The sequence below is a fragment of the Monodelphis domestica genome, chromosome 1 (assembly GCF_027887165.1).
Source record: "Monodelphis domestica isolate mMonDom1 chromosome 1, mMonDom1.pri, whole genome shotgun sequence".
NCBI classification, from domain to species: Eukaryota; Metazoa; Chordata; class Mammalia; order Didelphimorphia; family Didelphidae; genus Monodelphis; species Monodelphis domestica.
The window spans coordinates 391,239,228-391,265,386 of record NC_077227.1 but is presented as its reverse complement, the minus strand read 5'-3'; the positions used below and the strand labels follow the sequence as shown (position 1 = coordinate 391,265,386).

Here is a 26,159-nt window from a genome sequence, read left to right as displayed (position 1 = left end):
TTGATCCAGCTATAAGCACTGCTCAGTTTGTATCCCAAAGAGATAATAAGGAAAAAGACTTGTACAAGAATATTCATAACTGCACTCTTTGTGGTGGCCAAAAATTGGAAAACGAGGGGATGCCCATCAATTGGGGAATGGCTGAACAAATTGTGGTATATGTTGGTGATGGAATACTATTGTGCTAAAAGGAATAATGAAGTGGAGGAATTCCATGGAGACTGGAACAACCTCCAGGAAGTGATGCAGAGCGAGAGGAGCAAAACCAGGAAAACATTGTACACAGAGACTGATACATTGTGGTACAATCGAAGGTAATGGACTTCTCCATTAGTGTCAATGCAATGTCCCTGAACAATCTGCAGGGATCTAAAAAATACTATCCACAAGCAGAGGATAAACTGTGGGAGTAGAAACACCGATGAAAAGCAACAGCTTGACTACAGGGGTTGAGGGGATATGACTGAGGAGAGACTCTAATTGAACACTCTAATGTAAATACCAACAACAGGGAAATGGGTTCGATTCAAGAACACATGTGATAACCAGTGGAATCATGCGTAGGCTATGGGAGAGAGAAGGGGGGGGGTGGAAGGAAAAGAAAATGATCTTTGTTTCCAGTGAATAATGTTTGGAAATGACCAAATAAAATAATGTTTAAAAAAAAAAAGCAACCTTGTTTCAAGATTGGAAGACAGATTGTAAGGAGTTAAGAAAAGAGTGAGATGAGAGAAAATGGAGGCTTCTAATGTAAATAGTTTTTTTCAAGGAATTTAACTACAAAGGGCAAGAAAGTTAGAGAACAATAATTAACAGAGAAGAAGTGAAGATCAACTGAGGATTTGTCGTTTTTGTTTTTGTTTTTAGCAAGGGGAAGACATAGGCATCTTTGTAGGTAGTAGGGAGATAGAAGACAGGGAGAGATTGAAGATAAGTGATAGAGTGGGGCAGTCAGTTGGTGGAAACAGGATGGATTGTGATCACTTGAACAAATAGAGGAGCTGGCCTTGGTGTGAGTGAGGCCACTCCATCATGCAAAACAGAAGTACAGGAAGAGATAAAGGCAGAAAGAATATGAGTGATATAAGATGAGGAAAGGGGAAAAGAGTCACTTGAAATGAGCCAGTCTGCTATAATGACCCCACTTGGCCCTAAAGAAAAGAGGAGAATATAGATCTCCTGATTCTTTTTGCAGAGGGTGACTTGAGTGCGGAACATTGCATACATTCTCAGACTTGGCCGATGTGTTGATTAGTTTTGCTAAACTTTCCCCCCTTCTCATTTTTATTCTTTGTTATGAGGAATGCCACTCTGGATAGTAGAGGGAGGAGAGATATGTTTGGAAATGAGAGTGATGGAAAAACACAAGAGATCAATAAAAATCTAAAAAGAAAAGACAATCCTAGACACTATATTTTGGGAAACACTGACAAAGTGAAGTCATTTAGAGGATGGTGACTGACAATTAGGGATCAAGAAGTCATTTTATTAGAAGATGCCTGGAAGAATTGGAGGGGTTTAATAGGTTAGGAGAAGATTAGGGATGCTAGATTCTCAATCCTGGAGGTGACAAGGTTAACATATAATTAAGATTAAAGTCAGTCAAAAGAACATGAGAGATTAGTAATTATAATAATAATAACAATGGTAACAACAACAGTAATAGCATTTATATAAACTTTAAAGTTTATAAGAAACTTTACAAATATTATCTCATTTTGTCCTCACAGTAACACTGGGAAGTAGATGCTATCATAATCCATATTTCATAAATGAAGAAACTGAGGCACAGAGAGGGTGACTTGCCAAGGGTCATACTGCTAGTAACTGAGACTGGATTTGAACTCAGGTTCTTTCAGACTCTAGATCCAGCTTCTATCCTCTTTGCTGCCTAGATGCTCTAACCCTATTTGTCTACCAGGGACTAAAGACAGCCTCATCTCCTGAGTGAGACTAGGATTTCCTGGATTATATATTACTTTTATGCAAAATGACTATGACTAAAGATTTGATGGATGTAGGTTGGGGTCCAAGTAAGTCTTGGTTTTTGTTGTTGTCAGACTCTTCATGACCCCATTTGGGGTTTTCTTGGCAAAGATACTGGAGTTGTTTGCCATTTCCTTCTCCAGTTTATTTTATAGATGAGGAAACCGAAGCAACTAGGGTTAAATGACTTACCCAGGGTTATTATACAAGTGTCAGAGGCCAGATTTAAACTCAGGTCTTCCTGACTTCAGGCCTGATGCTCTATCCACTGTGTTACCTAGTTGCCCCAAGTAAATCTTGATATCATTGTCTGGTAGAACGCATGACAGAAGATAATCATAACTGGTAGATGTGTCATGAAAATTTACCACCCAAGTGATAGAGAAGGGATTTATCATTCCCTCTGCCAGTTTCAGGGAAAGTCAACCAGTCTATGGGATCTGTATGGAAAGATAGCCAAACCTAGCCTCCTGTGTTGAAAACCATTCCAGAGATGAGATGACAGTCTTAGGCATACATTGCTTTGGCTCTTCAAAGGATGCATTGCTAGTCAGCCCAAGTGATCTCTGATTTCCTCCCAGGTAATCATTGACTGTGGGGACAGTGATGGATTTGGGAGAATACAAGGAAAAACTAAGAAAGTGACCCAAAATTCATGTGAAAGAACATATTCTAAGTGGACAAGAGAGCCACATCATTGCAGCAGAATGCTATCAGAGGCTATCAGGCAACCTGCCATCTTGATAAAATATAGTACCTGAAACAGTGGTGTTCAAAGGCCTGGTTCATCAGATTGGGAGCAACACTATGGAAAGGTGATTCTGAACCTAAGGGGCCAAGAATCACTCAATTAAGAAATAAGAGAGTAACTGGGAACTTCGATTAGAGTAATGTGAGAGAGGAGAAAGAAAGAAAGAAAGAAAGAAAGAAAGAAAGAAAGAAAGAAAGAAAGAAAGAAAGAAAGAAAGAAAGAAAGAAAGAAAGAAAGAAAGAAAGAAAGAAAGAAAGAAAGAAAGAAAGAAAGAAAGAAAGAAAGAAAGAAAGAAAGAAAGAAAGAAAGAAAGAAAGAAAGAAAGAAAGAAAGAAAGAAAGAAAGAAAGAAAGAAAGAAAGAAAGAAAAAGAAAGAGGAAGGAAAAAGAAAACTTATTACAAATCTTGTAAAGTCAGGCAAAATAAATTCTCACATTAGCCATGCCCAAAAATCAATGCTGCAGTCTGTACCCTAAGGCCATACTCTGTGTCAGGAGGTGGGTAGCATGTTTCATCATGAGTCTTCTGGAACTCTAGTTGTTTATTGTGTTCACTTGAGTTCCTAAGTCTTTCAAAATCAGTTGTCTTTAAAACATTGCAACAACTGGATTTAAAAGACATCTTATGTCCCTGCTGGACCTGGCCATCTGCTTTGGATCTAGCTGAGGCTAAGTTGTGGCAAAATCTGTCTATAGAAGGGCCTCTCAAGGGGATTAACATCTCAAAAAATCAAACTTTGTGCTTATAAGCAATATATCAGCCCATAGCTTGTGGTGTCCTGGATTTCAAGTGATGGTGAAGTTAAATCTACAAAGAGGAGGGCAGAAGAGGTTGGGGGAATCACGGGTCTGGCATTGGTTGCTGAAATGGACAATTAAAGTTTGTGTTCTAATGGAAGGTGTCAATGAGAGAGTACCACACTCCTTCTAAAGAGGGCCTCCAGTCCTCATATGCATCATTGATTCCTTCCATATCTATTTCCTACCTTCAGTAGTCAACTTGGAGAAATATGGTCCCATGCTCTCTGTGGAAAGAGAGCCTTAAGTCTCTTGATGGGTCCTTCTCCAGACAAATGTTTAAGTAGACTACAAGATGTTGTGAAAGGCTTCAAAAGCCACATCAGAAGAATTTTTATCCTGTTCTATAACAGAAGGAATAAGCAGCTATTGGGGTTTACTAAACAGAGAAGTGACATAAGCAGATGCATGTTTTAGGGAAATCATTCTAGCATTGGAGAGTGAATTGGAGAGGAGACTGGCTGTCTTCACTTAGCTTCTATATCTACTCTCCATGATGCCAAGCTCTGTACTTGCAGGCAATTTAATGTAACTGATAGAGACCTAGACTAGGAGTCAAAAGACCCAGGGTCTAGCCTAGACTCTGCCACAAATGCTCTGTATGAGTTCCTCTCTGTGGAAATTTTCCTGGCACATCTGTTGTTCAGTCATTCAGTCTTATCCAATTCTTCATGACCTTATAGATTTGTCTGTGAGGTTTTCTTGGCAAAGATACTGAAGTAGTTTGACATTTCCTTCTCTAATGTGTTTCCATTTTACAGATAGATGATAAACTGAGGCAAATAGGAGTTAAGTGACTTGCCTAGGGTCATACAGATAGTAAGTGTCTGAGGCCCTATTTGAGTTCAGATCTTCCTGACTCCAGGCCTGGTACTCTGTCCACTGCCATAGGTGCTAAAATAAATGCTCAATGACTGGGCCTTAGTTTCTTCCTATGTTAAAAGAGAGTTAAACACCTCTCTGAGGTTCCAGCTCCAAGATTCTCTATCTAAGTCTTAGTTTGGTACTGTAGTGAGCTCAGGTGCAGTTTGAGCCTGTCCTAGATAGTCTCATGAGGCCATAAGCACATTTGCTGTGAGATGCTATTTTCGGAGTGGCTGCCAGTCTTCAGAGTTTCTGAAACCCTGCTGGCCTAACCACCCGTGGCCTCTGTGGCTCAAGCTTCAAGATGAACGACGTCCCCGAGACCACCGTGGCTTAGCTGGGAACTGGAAACCCTTGACAGAAGGCAGAATCAGCAGGATATCCCGAACTACTGACTGAACACTCACACACGCTATTTCTCTCAGACCTTGAGGTAGGAGGGAAAGAAGAGCACAAGAAATGTGACAGTCCCAGATGAACCACCCAATCCCTTCCAGCCTCCCCACCTCATCCCACCCACCCCCCAGTTCCAAAGGCTGCTTCTTTGGAATTCTCCACAAGCCACAGCTGTCTCTTACGGAATTCCGGGTAATTACAGGCAGAGCTCTTTTCCCTTCTTTAGAAAGCTGGTGCTGTGAAGGATAATTAAAGCGATATAGTGGGTGTTGTTAAGATGCTGTGGCGGAATGTGCATGCATGTGTGTGTGTGTGTGTGTTTTTAAGATTTACAATCATTTGCGTTTACTGTAATTAAAACAGTGCCAATTTAATCAATTCCCTCTCCACAGTCTGTTCATCTGTGAGAAACCTCATCTGTAGGAAGTGGTGGAGGGAACAAAGCTCATAGAACAGAATGAAGTCAGGGCTCAGACCAGCCCTCGTGCCCTCTTTGGCAGAATCACGAGTCTAGGGGTGAGGAGCAGTCATCAGCCTCTCCCAGACTTCTGTTTAAAAACCATTATTGATACCTTTTGTTTTGACATCACCTACATTTCCCAATGTAGCCTCCCAGGGAGCCAATCATAATAACAATGAATAAAAAAAGGGATAAACATAGTTCAGTCAAATTAACCAACAGACAACCACATCTTTGAAGCCTTAAATTCGGGGAAGCCACAACCAGGTATTGTTCCTGGGGCAGACTTAGTTGGGAAGGGAAGTGGCGGTGATGAACCAAGGGATGGAAAGGACAGAGAGGAGGAGGCCAGTTCCCCAGAGATGCTGGTCCATACCCTTGTAGGGACTGGTAGGGAAGGTGGGTGCCAGGAGAAGGACAGTACCTGGGGGACAGTGGCACTACATAGGAGGTGATTATGAGGAAAAGCAAGGCACTACCCCACATCCATTTTAGCAATCTTAGGCAAAGCCCCAGTTACCTTGTACTAGTTATGAATCATTACTGGTGAAGGCCTGGGCTATATGTAGCTCTTACCAAAGTTCTCAGTCTTGGCTATTGACTTCTGTGAATTTCTTCCTGACCCTCTCATCTTGAAGATATGTATCTCCTCTGAGCTCCCATGGCATTTTGCTTGTACCTCTCTGTTTCTGCCCTATGGCTATTATAAATAATTTTAATAATTGTGCCTCCCCCTTTCTGCCTCAGAGAGCCATCCTATATAACAAATAATATTTTTAATGAAAAGAAAAAGAAATGGTTAAAAAAAACCCAGCATATGTGATCAATACATAAAAAAAGTCTACATTCATGGACCTCCCATCTGTGCAGAGGCGCAGTCAGGAAGGAAGGTCTTCTTATATCTCTTCTTACAACCCATGCCTATTCTTTGTAATTCTCAATTCATTCACTTAAAAAATAACACAAACTCTTATCTCCCTTCTTAGAATCAATTCTGTGTATCAGTTCCACTGAAGAGTAGTAAGGACTAGGCAACAGGGGTTAAGAGACTTGCCCAGGGTCACACCAGGTAGGAAGGTCATACCTGTCTGTGGTCAGATTTGAACCCAGGACTTTCCACTGCTATGCCTGACTCAATCCACTAAGCCACCTGGTTGTCCCCCAATATCATTCACTTTTGATTTTTTTGTGTATGGTTGTTTTTTTCATTTACATTAGTGTAGTCATTGTATGTAATATTTTCTTGGCTTTGACTATTTCATTCTGTATCAATTAATATAGTCCTTTCTATGCTTCTTGGTATTCATCATATTTGTCATTTCTTGTGGCCATCAGAATCCATTATCTTCATGTAACACACTTTGTTTAGCCATTCTCCAGTCATGGGCTGACCTTGTGTCCACTCTAGGACATTGCCTCTCCTCATGTACTCATCATATTCCAGTTTGCCTGACATTATTTTTTCACATAAGATATTCCTGTTTCAGCTCCTTGAAGCCAAAGGCCATGTCATATATCTTTGCAAGCCCAACACCTTGCACTGGCTCCTTTGTGTTTGCTGAATGTCAAATGAATGATTTTAATTTTCTGATTAGTCTGTAAGCTCCATGTGCTGCCTTTTCTGTTTTCTCTATGGAACAGTCCAGCACAGATACCTGCACGGAGCAGGTATCAAGGAAGTATCTATGAAATGAATGAATGAATGAATGAATGAATGAATGAATGAGTGAATGAATGAGTGAATGAGTGAATGAGTCCTGAACTTGGTCTGGAGTACGTTAGGGGCTCAGGGGCAAGCAGCTGCCTGATGGGGTTAAACCATTCCCAGCCTTGTGCTTCTCCTTGTGACACTGATGACAGTGAAAGGGCTTGTAGATCAGTCTTCTGGATTGAAGCTTGACAGAAGACCTCTTTTTCTTCACTCTTTTTGGGGGAATTGAAAGTCTCCATGGAAACTTCACATTGCTGCTGAGGGGGAGGCAAATGTCCATCTCAGATGGCTGGTTGACCAAATGGCATTATGGGGCTAATGGAGGCTGCATGAGCTGCGGATTCTTGAATGCCTGCTAAAGACAGTTTGTTGCCTAAAAGCTCCCAGCTATCAATGGTGTCTCTTTAAAAAAAAAAAGCCAGCAAATTGAAAAATCAGAGATAAGAAAAACAAATACCTCAGACTAGTGTTTTGAAACTCAAATACAAAGGAAGGGTCACAACTGCATATTAACTTAATTTTCAAAGGTAGTATTAGGGGGCAGTGAGGGAGCTCAGTAGATAGAGGGGTTGGAGAAAGGAAGTCCTGGCCTCAAATCTGGTCTCAGACACTTCCTGGCCGTCTGACCCTGGACAAATCACTTGGCCCCCATTGCTCTTCTGCTTTGGAACCAACCAATATTTAGTATCAGTTCTAACATAGAAGGTAAGAAGTTGTTGGAGTTTTTATGTTTTTTTTTGTATTTTTATTTATTTTGTTAAATGTTTCCCAGTTATATTTTAATCTGGTTGGGGGCCTCTCACTCAGGAACACTGGGATCTTCATGTTACCTCTGGCCATGAATCTGACACCCCTGCCTCAGACATTAAAAAACAAATTCCAGTTTTATTGTTTCTAGGGTTAGCTCATTGGTCTTTGGACTTCTTAGTATTCAGGTTTTTTCAATTCACTACGATGAAAACTGTCCCCTTTATTCTTTCAAACATTTTTGTTTAAGGATGCTCTGAATCCACCCTTTCTCTCCACCCCTTTCCAAGAAATGTCTTTCTGTTTCCTCTGATAATACAATAAGCAGCAGATCTGGCTTTGTTCACAGGTCTTGGACTTCTTAAATATTATACTCTTTCTACTGTGCCATAGTTTTGCTGAAGATAGACTCAGAGCTAGGTTAGGAATGTTCTAGAGCTAGAAAATTATCTCAAGTATCCAATAAAGGTGATTGTTCCTTAGGTCCTTTCCAGCTTTAAAATTTTGTAATCCTGTGATTGTCAGTGTTTCTTCATCTCTTTTTCCCTCTCTGCTCCTTCCTTCTCTTTGTCCCCTCTTTCTCATTCTCTCTACCCCCTCTTCTCTTTTGTCCCCTCCCTCCTCTCCTCCTACCTTCCCTGTTCTTTCCCCCCTCTCTTTCTCTTCTCTTCCTTCAGGCTTACTGGAAAAGGATGAATCAGCTTCTGCAGGCACTGAATCAGAAGCTTGCCACGCTTAGCCATGGACAGGAAGGTCTAGTCAAAATCAATGCCACTGTCTCAGACAAGCTCGTCTCCTTCAAGACAAAGCCTTCCCCCTCAATTCAACGAGAGATTCTGAGCGTCTGCAGTGACCCTTACACCCTGGCCCAGCAGCTGACCCATGTAGAACTGGTAAGTGACCTGGCCCATTGGGGGTTTTGCACAAGATTTGCACTGAGCCCCAGGAATTCTTTTCTCTGTTTAGGTGGGGAGATATCCAACGTTCCAGTCATTTGGGTATTGAGCATTGCTCTCTTCAGTTTCTGCGAAATATGACAGAATTTGGGGGCAGTTAGGAGGCCTAGCTGATGGGACACTAGACAGAATGAGGAGGAGAGGAGTTTGGATTTGACCCCAGGCAAGTCACTCAAACCACTCTAAGCCTCAATGACTTCCTCTACAAAATCAGGATAATGATGGCACCTATCTCAGGTTAGGAGGATTGAATGAGATCATCCATAGAAAACTTTAAAGTGCCATATAAATACTAAGGATTAACAGATAATGATAAACCTTAAACCTACAAACAAGTAATGGAATTATTTTCAGAGTAATTTTTGTTTCAGAGAAATGGAAAAGATACTGCAGTTCCCCCCTCATTTCTTCATGCAGCAATTCTAGAAATTAAGCCTTTGATCCACTTTGAACCAAAGATACAAAAGGGCTCATTGAACCTCTAAGGAATCAGACTTTGAGTCCCAGTTTTGCCATGTCCTAGGTGTGTGAATTTAAATAAACCTCTTCCCTTAAAAAAAAAACACCCTCATCTTCTGTCTTAGACTCAATACTAAGTATTGGTTCCAAGGCAGAAGAGAGGTAAGGGCTAGACAATGGGGATTAAGTGACTTGCCCCCAGGATCACACCGTAGGAAGTGTCTGAGATCACATTTGAACCCAGGACCTTCCATCTGTGAGACCAGGCTTTTTATCCACTGAACCACCTAGCTGCCCTCCCCTTCCCTTCTATAGACCTCCATTTCCTCATCGATAAAATGAGGGAGTTAAATTAGATAAAAATAGCTATGATCTATTTTTAAGGTTCTGATAGAGAAGTACACATGGTATCTCATTTGAACCCTTAAGATTCCTTCCAACTCTAACCTCCCTTAGCCTGGAAGAAGGGAATGGAGTGGACAGCAGGTTCTTCCAAGAGAGATATCCTTCCTAACAGACCCTTCTAATTATTTGGGAACCAATAGCACGAATTCAGCAGAGGGCTGACCAGGCTTATGCTCATCAAGGTCAGCCTTAAGTTTTACATCCAGACATTTATTGAGCCCCCTAGTACTATGCTCCTTACAGAGGAGAGATTACTTCTTCTTGAGACCCCTTCCCCATAGGCAGTCACTTTTCCAGTGCTCAGCCTTGGTGGGATTTACTGTTGTAATTCAGTAGTTTCAGTTGTATCTGGCTCTTCATGACCCCATCTGGGTTGTTTGTTTGTTTGTTTGTTTGTTTTTTGACAAAGACACTGTAGTTGTTTGTCACTTTCTTCTCCAGCTCATTTTACAGATGGGGAAACTGAGGCAAACAAGATCAAGTGACTTGTCCAGGGTCTCATGATTAGTAAGGGTTTGAGACCAGATTTGTACTCAAGAAGATGTCTTCCTGACTCCAGGACTGGCATTCTGCCCACTGTGCCACCTAGCTACCCCTTTGTGGGATTTGGAGCTTTGCAAATGTGTACAACAGACCAGACCAGAGATTTCTGGAAGTCTAGAATCATACTAGCTGGGATATTTCTTTTCCTGGGGCTTTCTGGGAATCTGCAAAAAACCTAGAAAAACCATTCAGTTACTCCAGCTGATAATTTTTTACTCTCCTCCCCCAAAGATCAGAAATATATGAATTATGAGAGGAAGCACTGTTTTGTAGAAAGGAATTTAAACTTTGCAATGTGCTTTACACACAGTGTCATTTGAACTTCAGAACAACCCTGTGAGGTGGGTACTATGGGTGCTATTATGCCATTTTATAGACCAGGACACTGAGGCTCAGAAAAATCACACTGGTGTCAGAGGGAAGGTTTGAAGGCATTTTTTCTTAACTCCAAATTTGACCTTCTGGTCACTATTTCATGTGCCTGCCCAGTTATCTGTGCAAAGGATTCTCCCTCTCTCTCTCTGACTCTCTCTCTCTCCCTCTCCCTCTGCCCCTCTGTCTCTCTCTCCCTCTCTCTCTCTCTCCCTCTCTCTGTCTCTTTCTGTCTCTCTTTCTTCTCTCTTTTTTTCTCTCTTTCTCTCTCCCTCTCCCTCTGCCCCTCTGTCTCTCTCTACCTCTCTCTGTCTCTCTGTCTGTCTCTGTCTGTCTGTCTGCCTCTCCCTCTCTCACACATTCACCTACAACCCTCTAGTGATAAAGCAATGCAATTTAGGCAAGAGAGCTTGTTAAATGCCATTTTTACTCAGCTCTGGCTAGTACATTGAGAGGTGTCCCCGCCAGAGCAGAGCCCTTCCCACGTTCAGTGCCCAGACTGCCTTTCTCAGGGGGCCACAGGGACACTGGTTCCCATTTCTCGAGGGCTTGGCAGTTACAGGGCACTTGGTGATCATTATCCTATTTGACAGCACAGTAAAGTGTGAGGGTAAGTTATTATTATCTCAAAGGCCCTTAATTACACCGACGAAATCAAACACTGCTTCTACTCCAAAAGGCCTGTAAAACAAATTATATATGTGTGTGTGATAAGGCATGTGCAAGAAAGGGGCAGCATATGTGGAATGAAGAGAAGTCAGACGGTGGAAGAGGAAGGCCTGAGTTTGTATTCATCCTCTGATGCTTAGGAGTTGTGTGACCTCGGGGCAAGTCCCTTAGCCTTACTCAGTCTTCTTCAGTAGGCTCCCTATTATCTCCAGGAGCAAATACAAAAGACTCTAGTTTGGCATTCAAAGCCCTTTACATTTCTAGCTTTTCTTGTACCTTGCTCCCGGAAATATCCTCTTTGATCCAGGGACACTGGCCTCCTGACTGTTCCATCTCTTGACTCCAAGCATTCTCTGGCTGTCCCCCATATCCAGAATTCTCTCCCTCCTCCACTCTGACTACCGATAACCATGGCTTCCTCCAAGTCCCAACTAAACTCCCACCTTTTACGGGATGCCTTCCCTAACCCTTCTTAATTCTAGCTCTTTTCCTATTTTAATAATTCCCAATTTATACTGGACCTGGCTTACTTTGCATAGACATTGTAAGGGCTAGGGACATGGTGCCATGTCACATTTCTTGATCCTCCCTTCATATCCGAGAAGTCTGAATTTTTTCTCTTTTTTAAATTGGAGTATTAAAAGAAATTGTGTATAATTATGGTATTAAGACATAAAATATGGTGATGTACAATACTATACATATACTTATAATACTATCCATTGATTTATGCATTTCTGAGTTTTTAATCTTTTTCTGTGCCATTTTCTGGCCTTCACATTTTTTCTGTGGCTTCTTCAGATTCCCCCAAAATTCCCATTTAATTTCTTATGCCAATCCACAATATATCCAAACCAAGATGATGGAGAAAGTTGAGATATGGAAGGGATACTTTTATATTTTTTTTTATTTGCAGGTTGTTTTCCTCATTAGATTATAAACTCTTTGAAGGCAGGGATTATTATTTTTGTATCTCCAGCATTTAGCACAGTGCCCAGCATATATAGATGCTTAAGAAATGTTTATTGGTTGGATGGAATGACCCTAAAATTTTAAATCTATGAAATGGGGATAATGATATTTATAGTTCCCACATAGGGTATCTAGCACACAAGATAGTTATGAGGCTGAAATGAGATAATATATGTATCATGGAGATTGAATTGGTCTAGTTGGGCCATCCATATAGAAGAAAAACCACAAATTTGTACCTAAGGATCCCTGCTGACATATTGACTTACTTTTAAAATGTTACCTACATTTTGTGGTAATTTTAATTGATTTTGTTAAATATTTGTCAATTACATTTTTTAAACCCTTACCTCCCATTTTGGAATCAATATTGTGTGTCACTTCCAAGATAGAAGAGGCAACAGGGTTAAGTGACTTGCCCAGGGTCACACAGAAGCAAGTATCTGCAGCCAGATTTGAACTTAGAACCTCCCTTCTCTAGGTCTGGCTCCCTATCCACTGAGCCACCTAGCTGCCCTCCTCAATGATGCCTTAATCTAGTTTGGCTGCACTCAGGAGTGTTGCAGCAGCCTGCTTGACATCTCTGCTAGAGACCAACTCAACTTCTGCTAAATTACTCCCCTAGTTAGCGCAACCTCCACTATGTAAGGGAAATGCTCTATAAATCTGAAAAGCATTATATACATGTCTGTGGTCGTTGATAGTGATGATGATGAAGTAACAAAGCTGTCACTGCTTTGGTCTGCCCAGAAACCTGTCTGTGTCTGTCTGGGCAGGCAGCTGGCCTGGGAGCTGCTCCTTCCTCCCGGACTCTCACCCCCCGCATGTGGTAAGTCAGACTCAGACTAATCCAGGAAGATCATGAGGGCAAATGAAAGGCCTGATCAGGCTGGACACAGGAAGCTCAGAGCACGGCTGTGGGGGCACATGGCTTCCCCATAGGTTTCTGAGTCAGACAATGGCATCGGCATCATCTTCCTTGGCTGTATCAGTCCTGGGTTTTAGGGCTCCTTTTCTTTTCTCTCTCTTTCCAGGAAAGGCTGAGTCACATCGGACCAGAAGAATTTGTCCAGGCTTTTGTGCATAAAGATTCTCTGGACAGCACGAAGGTAAGGAGGGGATTTGTTCCTTCCTGTCTCTCCTCTGCCAAAAAAAGACAATTGTATCTCTATTATATATGAGGCCCTGACATAAGAACTATAGATTTCTCTAGGAAAGAGGTTATTACATTGAACTTATCTTTTTAATATTTTAAAGACTATCTGGGTGACTCAGTGGAGGGATCTCTGGGACTGGAGTCAGGAAGATCTGAGTTCAAATCCAGCCTTACACACTCACTAGTTATGTCACTTAATATCCATCTGCCTCAGTTTAATCATCTTTTAAAATGGGGATCAGACAAGTGATAACACATATATAACTCAGTGGAATTGCTTGTCAGTTCCAGGGGGGAGGGGGAGAAGAAGGGAGGGAAAGAAAATGAATCATGGAATCATGGGAAAAAAATTTTAAATGTTTTTAAATAAAATAAAGCAAAAATGAAATAAAATGGGGATAAGAATAGCACCTACTTCCCAGGTCATTGTGAAAATCAAATTAAGTGGGATTCAAACTCTGATCTTCCTGATTCCGGGTCCAGTTCTTTATCTCTGTCTGGCTGCAAGATCTTGGACAAATTCTGTCCCTTCTCTGGACCTCTATTTGTCACTGGGAAGATAGGACTAGATTCCTCTAATGGTCCATCCAAGTTCCGTGTTTTGTGCTTTTCTTGGTATGATGGCAAGAATGCTGAAACTGGGCCTCAGTTTCCTCATCTCTAAAATATTGGAGTCAGACTAGATGACCTTTAAGGCCCCTTGAACTTCTCTCTCAGTGATCTTGTAATGCCCCTAAAAACACTGGCTCTAGAGAAAGAAAATCAATTTTACTTCAAATGGACTAGTTTGTGTAGACGATTGCCCTCTAGTGGTCACTTTGAGATACATACAAATACAAATATGAAAAAGGAAAAGACCTTCCAAAGCACTGGAGATTAAAAGGAACGTTATTTGTTGGTTCCTTTAAGAAATGTTTTCGGAGTCCCTGTTACATCCAGGACCCTGTGTTGGTCACTGGGGGAGATATAAAGTTGATTACGACCCACTGGCAGCTGGGATCTTGTGATCTCTCCTGATTGCATGCTTTCTGCCCTTAGGGAGCTCACCACCTGGAGACAACAGCAACTATACGAGTAATAGCTAACGTTTACATAGCGCTTTAAGATTTCCAAGGCACTTTACAAAGCCTATCTCATTTTACCTTCACAATAACTCTGGGAGAGAGGTGGCACGATGATGATCCTCATTTTTTGAGTTGAAATTAAGGCAGCAGGGGTTAAGTAACTTGCCCAGAATCACACTGCTATCAAGTATGAGATCAGATTTGAACTCAAGTCTCCACCACTATCACTGAGTTGATAGGGGAAAATATGGACCCAAATTGAATGGGGGGGGGGGGAGGTTCAGCCTTTTCAGTCATGTCCTACTCTTCATGACCCCATTTGGAGTTTCTTGTCAGAGATATTAGAGTGGTTCATCATTTCCTTCTCCAGTTCATCTGACAGTTGAGGAAACTGAGACAAACTGGGTTAACCAACTTGCTCAGGGTCACCCAAATAGTGTCTGAAATCAGATTTGAACTCAGAAAGTTCCTCACTGAACTTCTGATTCCAAGCTCAGTGCTCTAACCACTATACCACTTAGGTGCCACACACTGAATACAGATTGGCTGTGTTGCAGAGTATCAGAACCTTCAATGTCTTGTTATCATCTAGTATAGATTATAGCCATATATATATGTGTGTGTGTATATATTATCATCTATTATAGAAACTCCTTACCCTGGGGGCTTTCTACAATTAGACCTGAATCTACCTTTCTAGTATTATTTCCACCTACTCTTGTTTATTCACTGAACTACTTCAGCCAAACTGAATGGTCTGACAGCCCTGAATGCCAACTGCATTCTCTTCCCTCCTTCTAGAATTCTTCTTCCTACTACTTCTCTATTCTCGAATTACCATCCCCACTCTTCACTTGCTGAAATCTTAGCCATTCTCCAAGGACTAATTCAGATGTCTTCTCCATCATGAAGCTTTCCTTGATTCCTTCAGTCAGAAATTGTCTTCACTTCCCTCTCTTTTTATAGTACAGTAGTTCTCAAAGTAGGGTTCGAGAGACCCTTTTACATAGTTCTTAAAATCAAAACAATCTTCAGAATAATACTAAAATGATATTCAATTATTAAAACACTCCTCTTCTTCCTGAAAACATATCTATTTGAGACTGGATTTTCTTCATCTACTTCAATTTATATACTACAACAAGTTGATTGCAGAAGAAAATAAAGAATCCAGTTATCTTCTAGTATAGAAGTATGTCTGATTTTATGCTCATTCCTGTTAAACCTAAACTGACATTAAAGAGATCTGATCCCCATGGGGGAACAGCCTTTCCTTTCATGCTGTCCTCCCAGGGAATTGCTCCCCATCTTGCTGTTACACCTTGCTATCCTCCTGGCCACTCTCAACATTACTTTCTAAATTAATAAATCTCCTTTTGGTTTTAAGCTAAAAAAAAAAGAGAGATCTGATAAAATGGGTAAAAACAATGTCACTCATATCAATAGTTTTTTTCTTCTGGAAAATGGTTATTTTTCATAAAAAAAAACATTAGGCAAACAGTGAATTTAGTCATTTTAATGAATTAATTAAATTTCAAATTTTTCAGTATGGTAAATAACAATCAACATTAACCTGACATAAACAAAAGCACTTTGAAGTTCTCAATGATTTTTTTTAACCCTTACCCAGATATGGGCTTAAAAAAAACCCAAACTAAACAAAGAAGTTTCTATTTCACCCTAGAGGTAACAGGGAGCCACCAGAGTTGATTGAGCAGGGGGGCCACATGGCCAAATCTGTGTTTATGGAAAATTAAATTTGGCAGCAGTGTGTAGTATGACCTGGAATTTGGAGTGACCTGAGGGAGAAAAGCCTATTTAGGAGGGTGTTTTGATAATCTAGAGGAGATGAACTGAAGGGGTCAAATTTGGTGGCAGCTATTTGGTGAAGAGAAAGTATTGGATGTGAGAGATGTTGGAAAGGTAAAAATGACAAGATCTCCTCCCAAGGAGTCAGTGTGTATGGGAGAAGGATCTACAGAGAAAAGATGTGTCAGTCTCTAAGGGAAGCCAAGTTTCTGAATTGAAGACTTGGAAGAATGAGGTAAGATAAAAGAATAAGAGTTAGAAGGAACTTTGGTGGTAATCTAATCCAACCTATTCCCAAACAAGCTCTCCCATCTACACTGTCCCCAACAGGTGGTCATCCAGACTATATCTAAAGACCTTTAAGGGGGGATCCCATCCTCTACCAAAACAGCCCATTCGATATTGGGGTAGAATGTAAAGTTAGGAAAAAAATTTTTGTTTTGTTTTGTTTTTTTCCCTGACTTTCAAATTCAATTGGTCCCTCTGCATTTTCTATCCCTTATTTGGTCCTCTAGGGGCTAAGCAGAACAGTTCTCCTTTAAAGGCTCAGCTAGGTATAGCATAATGGTGAAAGTCCCAGTGGTGGAATGAAGTCCCATTCTTACATTTTAAAGAAGGAACTGGCGGGGAGGGAGGTTGAAGTGGGAGAGGGTTGAGTTAAGATTGAGCTGAGATTCATGTGATCTAAACAGTAAAGTTGGGGGCAACTGGATAGCTCAGGGAATTGAGAGCCAGGCCTAGAGATGGGAGGTCCTAGGTTCAAATCCGACCTCAGACACTTCTCAGCTGTATTGATTCTAAGACGGAAGGAAAAGGTTTAATTTAAAATAAATAAATAAACATTAAAGTTAGTTTAAGTTTAATAGGATTGAACACAAAGTCAGAGACTTCTAGTGTGCTGTAATTAAACTTAAGCTTCCTGAAGGCAGGGGCTGATTTGTCTTTTTGTCTTTGTATAGTGTTTAATGCTTATTGAATGAATGGCTGCATGCTGTAGATCAATCTGCTTCTCTATTCCTGCATCCCCTTCCCCTTCCTCCATTTAATCTCCTCTACACTCCTCCCTGAAATGCTTCTCCCTGATCATCCCTCAATGTGTAGCCCCCATCACCATCATTACCTCCTGTCTGGGTGTTTTAGGCAATGCCAGAGTCTCAAAATTATATGTACATCTTTTTTCTAGCCTTGTTTCAGTGAACAGAACAAGACAAATAACCTCGAGGCTTATGTGAAATGGTTCAACCGTCTGTGTTACCTTGTGGCAACTGAAATCTGCATGGTGAGCAAATACCCCCAGATATACTCCAGAAAACCCGCCCCAGCCCAGGCCTGTCCTGTTTGGCCCCTCAGAGTCCAAGAATAAGCAAACCCAGGAACGGGTCTCTGCATCAACAAGCAAATAGCCCCCTGATGCCCAATCTGATCACAGCAGAAGATGTCTAGATTCCTCCAGCTCCACCTGATGACATTCAATGAGCCATTATCTCTGCCAAGGCCCAAGGTGGCCCCATGTTCATTGCAACATAGGTTTGGGATCAAAAAGAACTTTGGAGTTCCATCGCCTTTATTTTTTTTAACTTAAAAATAATTTTTTGAACTCACTTTCTGTCTTAGTAATAATTCTAAGATAGAAGAGCAAGGACTAAGTAACTGGGATTAAGTGATTTGCCCAGTTAGGAAGTATCTGAGGGCAGATTCAAACTGCTATCTTCCTGACTCCAGGCCTGGAGCTCTAACCACTCTGCTACCTAGCTGCCCCACCTTACTTTATTAATAAGAAATGAGGCCCAGAGAGTCTGAGTAACTTGCCCAAAGTCACACAGGTAGTAAGCAGAAGATGCCACTTTCTGGATGGCCTCAGGGAACTAATCTTACATCCTTGACAATGTATATTCCTGTCTTTGTTTCTCCTTAGCCAGCCAAAAAGAAGCAAAGAGCACAGGTAATTGAGTTCTTCATAGATGTGGCTCGGGAGTGCTTCAACATTGGGAATTTCAATTCACTGATGGCAATCATCTGTAAGTAGCTATCGCTAAATGTGGCATTTATCCTGGGGTGAGGAAGAGGAGGAAGGCAAATAAGCAACCTCCTTTTCCTGTCTCTCATATCTCTCTTCCAGCGGGCATGAACATGAGCCCCGTCTCCAGGCTAAAGAAGACATGGTCCAAAGTGAAAACAGCCAAGTTTTTCATCCTCGAGGTAAGGAGAAAGTAAATCCCACTCCCTAACTACTGTCTCTGAATGTGCTTTAAAGAATATCTTTTTAAGTTATGAGCACACCCAGCCACCCAGGCATGCAGCTGGAATAAACAAGATGTTTTCTGGTCTGGTTTCCAGCACCAGATGGATCCCACAGGCAATTTCTATAACTACCGGACAGCACTGAGAGGGGCAGCCCACCGATCTCTCACTGCCCACAGCAACAGGGAAAAGGTAAGTGTGAGGGAGGGTTGAACTGATCCAAGACATCCTCTCCATGAGCCCTGAAGCAAATAAAGATTGGTGGTAAGTGGGGTGGGTGGGGGGGATCAGGGGAGATTGGATTTCCACAGAATAGTCAAGGGGAGTTGGAACAATCCTGGGTTTGGAATCAGGGGACTTGAGTTTGATTCTGAACTCTGACATTTACTAGCTGTGTGACTGGGGAAGTCCATGAAATCATAGAATTTACATTTGGAAGGGACTATAGAGACCATCTAGTAAGTGACAGCAAACCTTTTAGAGACTGAGAGTCCAAACGGTACTCTCACACATGTAAGCTGCCCGCTTACCCCAAACAGAGGAGGGAAGAAGTGCTCCCATTGTGCTGTTGGGCAGAAGTGAAAATATCCTCAGGCATTGTAGAGAAAGAGAAAGGAGCATCTCTCTCCAGTACAGGTGCCATAGGTTCACCAGCATGGATCTAGTCCAACCTTCTCAACTTACAAGTGAGAAAACTGAGGCCCAGAGAAAGAAGAGGAATTTGCCTACAGTTGGATAGGTAGTACATGACAGAGCCTTGAGTCAAACCTAGTTCTTTCCAAGGTCAGATCTACTTCTTCCTCACTTCACCTTTCTCAGACTCAGTTTCCCAATCTGAAAAATTACTCAGATCTGCAGGACCAACCACCTCAGAGAATTGTTGTGAAGAAAGTGCTTTGCACACCTTAACAGCAACATGGTTCAATGGATAGTCCTGGACTTGAGTCAAGAAAACATAGGGTTGAATTCTACCTTAGATACTTATAAACTCTGTAACTCTGAGAAAGTCACTTAACCTCTCTGAGCCTCATTTTCCTCATCTGTAAAATGATGGGGTAGTACCTCCAAGGTTCAGCTTTAAATCTATGATCCTTCCATATGAGCTGTGATGAACCCAGATAGAGCCACCATGTTCTACAATTTTAGCTTAGTACCTCTTGAGGAGCTGTGGGCCTGGGATCAAGGCTAAGCCTTTGACTGACACTACCTGTGGGTGATTTATTCAACTTGTCCTCTCCACTTCCCTCAATGATCTCACTGAGGCAGGAAGGAGTGGAAAGAAACTGGGACTCAGTATGATTCCATCTCCCCCATTTTTAATCTGTCCCACTGATCTACATGTAGGAAAGCCCTTTTCCTTTGAGTACCACAATGCTTTCAGGGATGTTTATCGCTTTCCCATTTGATATCTCTCATAGTAGAAGAAAATCTGCAGTGAACTGTGTGGTCTCACTTCTCCCCCCTGAAAAGATAATAGGACAAAGTCCCTGTGGAAATTTGGAACCTCCACTCCAGGCGACCTCATACCCAGTGAGTTAGGAGTCTCCTCGCTCAGCAAATTTGTTTGCAGTCTCGTTTGGAGCCAGCTGGTCTTTAACTGTCAGAAGTGATCTGAAGCCAGAATTTCAATTTTTCCTCTTGAGTGATTCACGAATGGCCCATCTCTACACAATGGGCTTCACTTGTCTATCCTGTGACCTACTTTATTCTGAAAACATGTGTCCCCTCCTCTCTCTAGACACCCGGAACAGCCATGGCTGATCATAAGAGTCTGAGAGCAGAGAATGTTAGGGCTCAAAGTTCTAAAAGGCCTTCTTCTCCATCCCTCTGCTATCGTCAGAATTACTTGAAGCCATGTCAGTGAGGGATTTATTGGAAACACTGGGGCAGCTTAGCCTGGAGAAGAGAAGATGTGGGGGAAGGAGAGATGTCATAGCTTTATTCAGCTATTCAAAAGGCTCTCCAGTGAAGGAAGAACTAGATTTTATCTCTTTGGCTCTAGAGGGCCACATGAGGAATAAATGGAGAAGGTTATAAGATTTGGCTCACTGTTGAGAAAAACTTTCTGACAATTAGAGCTGTCTCAAAATAGAATAGGATACCACAGAACATAATGAGTTTCCCTTTATAGGACTATAGAGTTAGGGACAAAAGAGACCTTGGAAAGAATTTTATTTATCCTTCTCATTTTACATATGGGGAAACTGAGGCCCAATAGCTTGATAATACCTATAATACTTAGCATAGTGCCTGGCACATAGTATTCACTTGTTCCCTTCCCCAATCTCAGTACCACTAGGCAAAAGATTCTCTGTCTGACAGGATCCTCTGAAGAAGGTATTCCCACCTGAGGTGCCTGTAGTGTGTGGTCATTTTTCCTTCCCCTTCTAACTTGTTTTTAACTGATAATAGATGGCAATTATAGAGCACTGCAAAGAACTTTTCATAGGTATATGTATATATGGGTACATATATATAATCTGCATATAATCTCATTGTGGTTTCCCAATAACCCTGTGAGGCAGGTTCTATTATTATCTTCCCCTCTGTTTTATAGTGGAGATATAGATATAGATATAGATATAGATATAGATATAGATATAGATATATAGATATTAAGGGAGAGAGAGTGTGTGTAAACTGAGTTTGAGAGGGGTTAAGTGACTTGTTTAGAGTCCCTCGGCTAGTGTCTGAGGTGGGATTTGAACCCAAATCTTCCTGACTCCAGGTTTAGGTATTGTGAACCTTAAAAATTCTCAGACCCTACTTCATAAGGTTGGATTGTGAACCTTAAAAATTCCCCATTGGGACCATTCCCCATTTGGGCAGTGAAAGTAACTTGGATCAGGAATGTGAGAACTCTACTTCACCATACTTAAGCATGCCTTAGGGGAAGATAAAGTTATAAACTCCTTTCTGAACAATGAAAAGTACTTAAACCCATACTTATAGTGGGACAAAAAGTTCTTAGGCCATGCCTATTTTAGGACTAATACAAAAGGGTGCTAAGTACCTATAAAGGTCAAGCAACTTGTGAATTTACAAGAGACAAAGAGGTGAGAAACTTACTCAGAGCTTTCCTGGTGTGAATTACTCAAAAATTTACAGCTTCTTAGGTGTGAACTAAGAATGGTCTGTCCTTTGAAAAATGTCTACTGTGATTGGTAGATGGGAGAACTTAGGGGAGGTGACATAGGAGAAAATTCCCTATATAAGGAGATGACAGTCTCCTAAAAAGGACAGTCTCTTGAAAACAGTCTCTAAGGAGGCTGTTGGGAGAGAGCTCTGGAAACAGTCTCTTGAAGGCAGTCTCTTGAGACAGTCAGAAGAATCCCTCTCTGGAGAAGGATGGCTGGCTGAACTGGTGTCTATATTCTTGCTTGGACAGATCTTGTGGTGAGTGATTAAGGACTGACTGATCTCTCTCTCTTAAGACTCAGATCTAGGCCATGTTGGCTTAAGGCCCTTCATACTTATTCCTTTCTTACTCTTTCTCTCTTTCTTTAATTCCTCATTGTATTATTGATTAAATTCTCTATAAAACCCAGTTGACTCGGGTATATTCATAATTGGGAATATTTCCCTGGCGACCACCTTATATTTGATTTGAAACAAGACACTGTAGTGAAAACATTTTCTGCGGTCACAATTTACTCATCCACTTTTTTATCTACAACAATTTAAGTCTTCCACTATTTTAACTCCTACAGTTTATAACCTCAACTATTTTAATTATAACAGTATCTAGTATTCCATGCTGGTATTCAGGATGAGAATAGGGTAAATACTCTCTGCATCCTGGTGAAGAGAAGATGTAGTAGTCAAAGGGCCTGAGATATTATAGGGTATTCCCCTCTGTCTCTTAGTATAATTATTGTTATTCTCATGTTACAGATGAGAAGACTGAAGATTCTACTAGCTTGTAAGTAGAAGAACTAGGATTTGAACCTAAGGCTCAAGCTCAGCCTTCTTTCTACCATACCACATTGCTTGTCAATTTTAGATGACCCAAATCTAGAACACTAGCTCTTGTTCAATGACAGGACCCCAAAAGATCCCAACAGGCTAGTACAATGGGTCCAGAAGTCAGTCAAGATGGCAAGAGAACTGGTAACCATATTGTATGAGTTGAAGGAACTGGTGATGTTCATTCTAGAGAAGAGAAGATGTGGCAGGAACATAGTCATTGATTGTGCTTAAATATTTAAAGAGTTATCTGGTGAAAGAGAAATTAAGCAGACTCTTCTTGGATCTAGAGAGTAGAACTGAGAACAGGGCATGGACATTGAAGAGAAGATTTCAGTTTGATGTAAGGGAATAGTGTTGTTGCAGACGAGGCCCTTAGTCAGGTATGAGTTGAACTGGAGGGCTTCCTTATAATTCTTTGATTTTGCCTAAGGTCTTGCTGTCTGAGTTGGCCAAAGGAGAATAGTTAAGGCCTAGTAATATAGAGAACGTCCATCCAAGATAGATGGGGTATGGAGCTAAATTGATTATGTTGAGGTAGACAGATAGGCAGACAGATAAAGACAAAAAGATAGAGAAGTAGAGAGATACATAGGTACGTAGGCACATAGATAAATAGGCACAGATAGATAGATAGATAGATAGATAGATAGATAGATAGATAGATAGATAGATAGACAGACAGACAGGCAGGCAGATGGATAAGTGAATGGGTAGATGGATAGATTCGATTATTAAATAGATAGACAGATATATACATTATTAGGTAGCTAGGTAGATATTGATATATTTTTGTCCCAATGTATATAAGTATATATGAAGATGAGAAAAATCAGTGGGAGGGGTTATGGGAAGATAAGCATGTTGGTACATTGTTCATGGAGCTGTGAATCACTACAACCATTGTGGAAAGCAATTTGGAATATAAAATGGCTAAAAGCATTTGATCTAGATTCTACTAAGTGCATATCCCAAGGAATTCATGGATAAGAAGAAAGACCTCAAATATTCAAAAAAATGCCTCAAAATATTTATAGTGCTTGAAAAGAATTGGAAACAAAGTAGTTGTTGGGAAATGGTTAAAAACATTATAGTATAGCAATGGAATGGAATATTACTATGCTATTGTTGTTCAATCATTTCAGTTGTGGCCAACACACTTCATCACCCCATTTGGAGTTTTCTTGGGAGAGATACTAGAGGGGTTTGCCATTTCCTTCTCTAACTCATTTGATAGATGGGGGTTAGGTAAATTACCCAGAGTCATACAACTAGTAAGTATTTGAGGCCAGATTTGAACTCAGAAGATGAGTATTTCTGACTCCAAACCCAGCACTCTAGCTACTGAGCTACCCATTCCTGTGCCATAGGAAACCCCATGACTGCAGAGAAGTGTGGAAAAACTTACATGAACTGATGCAAAGTGGAGTAAGCACAAACAAGAAAATAATATACAAGGTGACCACACCAATGTAAACAATATACTCCAACAAAGAACAACCATCACAAAATAATGAAAACTGAATGTCATAAAATTACAAAGAATATGCTTGACCCCAAAGAAATTTGGTCTGGTTTGCTTGGTTTGGAAGGAGGGGAGAATTGCCCATCATTTGTCATTCACATCAGCAATCACACTGGACCTTTGAATTAGAATTTCAAGAAAGTGCTGATTCTAACCAGCTCTGCTCCACCAAAGAAATCTATACATCTCAGAATGATAATTTTTATAGCTAATGAGGGCCCTGAACAACTGCAGTTTTAAATTACTCAGCCTGTTGAATTTGAGATTTGAATGGGGTTTTTTTTTGTTTTTTTTTTAGAGGACTGTTGGCACAAAAGATTGAGATAAAGCCCTGGCTAGCTTTTCAGTGCAGAACCTGTGAGATGAATAACTTAAGGTTCTAATTGATTGGTTAATTTGACATGCAGATGCTTTTAAAGGAGCACATGAGTAGACTAACAAGGACCCTTGGCCTGCATTGCATTTTAAAACTTGTGGCTTAGAAGGAGGCAGGCAGGGGAAGAATAAGACTTGGGTAGAGGTTGCTACAGACACTACAACACTTTCAAAATTCAAGAGCAGGGCCCAGACACTATTTCCTAGTATGGGGGTTTGATTCAAACTATCTAAGTGTCACATGACCCTCTTGCCAAGTAAAAGTAGCAAGTGGCTTTGGATTTTTCTAAAAAGATTATTCATAGGGGCAGTAAGGTGGCCCAGTGGACTAAGAGCCAGATCTGGAGATGGAAGGTTCTGGGTTCAAATTTGACTTCAGATACTTCCTGGTTTTGTGACCTTGGGCAAGTTAGTTAACCCCCATTGCCTAGCCCTTGCTACTCAGAAGGCAAGGGTTTAAAAAAAAAAAAGACTGTTCATTAAACCTGGGCAATCACATTGTAGGATCATTAGAGACACAGGGGCCCAAAGAGACCACCAAGTCCAAATTCCTCTTTTTTATAGATGGGAAAACTGAAAATTGGAGAGAGATAATAGATATAGGAATGAGAGGGGACTTTAAGGTCTTTTAGCCTCACCTTCTCATTTCACAGATGAGAAAACTGAGATTTAGAGTGGTTAAGTATCTTTCCTGAGGTCACACAGGGTGGCAGAGATTCAAAACCCTGTCTTCTGACCCTAAATACAATTCTCTCACCCTACACCATTTTAGCTTTTTTTTGTTGGGTAGTTTCAGTAATGTCTGACTCTTCATGACTCCATTTGAGGTTTTCTTGACAAAGATACTGGAGTGGTTTGTCATTTCCTTCTCTGGCTTATTTTGAGGAAAGTGAGGGAAACAGCATTAAGTGATTTTTCTAGGGTTACACAACTAATAAGTGTCTAAAGTCAGATTTGAACTCATGAAGATGAGGTGTTTTGTTTTTTTTTAACCCCTACCTTCCATCTAAGAATCAATACTATGAATTGATTCCAAGGCAGAAAGGCAGTAAAGGTCAGGCAACAGGAGTTAAGTGACTTGCCCAGGGTCACATAGCTAGGAAGTGTCTGAGGCCATATTTGAATCTGGCACCTCCCATCTCTAGGCCTGGCTCTCAATCCACTGAGCCATATAGCTGTCCCTGAAGAGTCTTCTTGATTCCAAGCCTAATGTTCTAACTACTATGCCACCTAGCTATCCCATTTCAGCATATTTTCCAATTTACAATTTTCTGTCAAGTCATTCTTATCTGACCACCATACTTCCTTGCCACCTCCAAAGCAAGCTGTCTATAAGCCACGTCTGGGTCCTGGGCTACCTAACCTTGGAATCCGGCCACTGAATCACTTCCTGGCCATCTCTTCTTTCCAATTCTAATTCCCCACAGGTGTTATCTTTCCCTATTCGAATTCAAACTCCTTGAGGACAGGGAATTGTCTTGACTTTATACTTATTTCCCTGAACACTTAGCAGTGGTCGGCACATATCAGGCATTCAATAAATACTTTTCATTCATTGTCTTCAAGATGAACATTATGGGGTATCAGTTAATCCAGTGTGATGAAATGAAAAGAATGCAAGATTTGGAGTGAGTCTGGATTTGAATGGCGATTTTGCTTATAACTACCTGTATGACTTTGGGTAGGCCCTTTCTCCATTCTGGGCCTTAGTCACCATCTATAAAGTGAGGAAATTAATTTCTCTCAGCCTTAGTTTCCTCATCTGTAAAAAAGGGATAATAATAGCCTATGTCACAGCCTTGAGATAATATATGTGAAGCACTTTGCAAACCATAAAAGACTATAATGTTTTATTATTATTAGCATTATCATCACCAATTTACAGATGAGAAAGCTTTGTGATCCTAGGCAAGTTATTTAACCCTGACTGCCTAG

At 41.0% G+C, this 26,159-nt stretch overlaps 1 protein-coding gene across 5 annotated transcripts in view; it reads left to right on the top strand.

Moving 5' to 3' along the window:
* The window catches only part of RASGEF1C (RasGEF domain family member 1C), a 215,118-nt gene that overhangs the window by 167,721 nt on the left and 21,238 nt on the right, over window positions 1-26,159 (top strand). For 4 of the 5 annotated variants that reach the window (XM_056811713.1, XM_016428285.2, XM_007474170.3 and 1 more), the window contains 6 exons: window positions 8,390-8,605; window positions 13,123-13,197; window positions 17,301-17,396; window positions 18,033-18,135; window positions 18,237-18,316; window positions 18,455-18,550. In XM_056811713.1, coding sequence (XP_056667691.1) covers window positions 8,390-8,605; window positions 13,123-13,197; window positions 17,301-17,396; window positions 18,033-18,135; window positions 18,237-18,316; window positions 18,455-18,550 — 666 coding nt within the window. The remainder of the gene's footprint in view (window positions 1-8,389; window positions 8,606-13,122; window positions 13,198-17,300; window positions 17,397-18,032; window positions 18,136-18,236; window positions 18,317-18,454; window positions 18,551-26,159) is intronic. The other variant, XM_056811714.1, reaches the window with a different exon arrangement.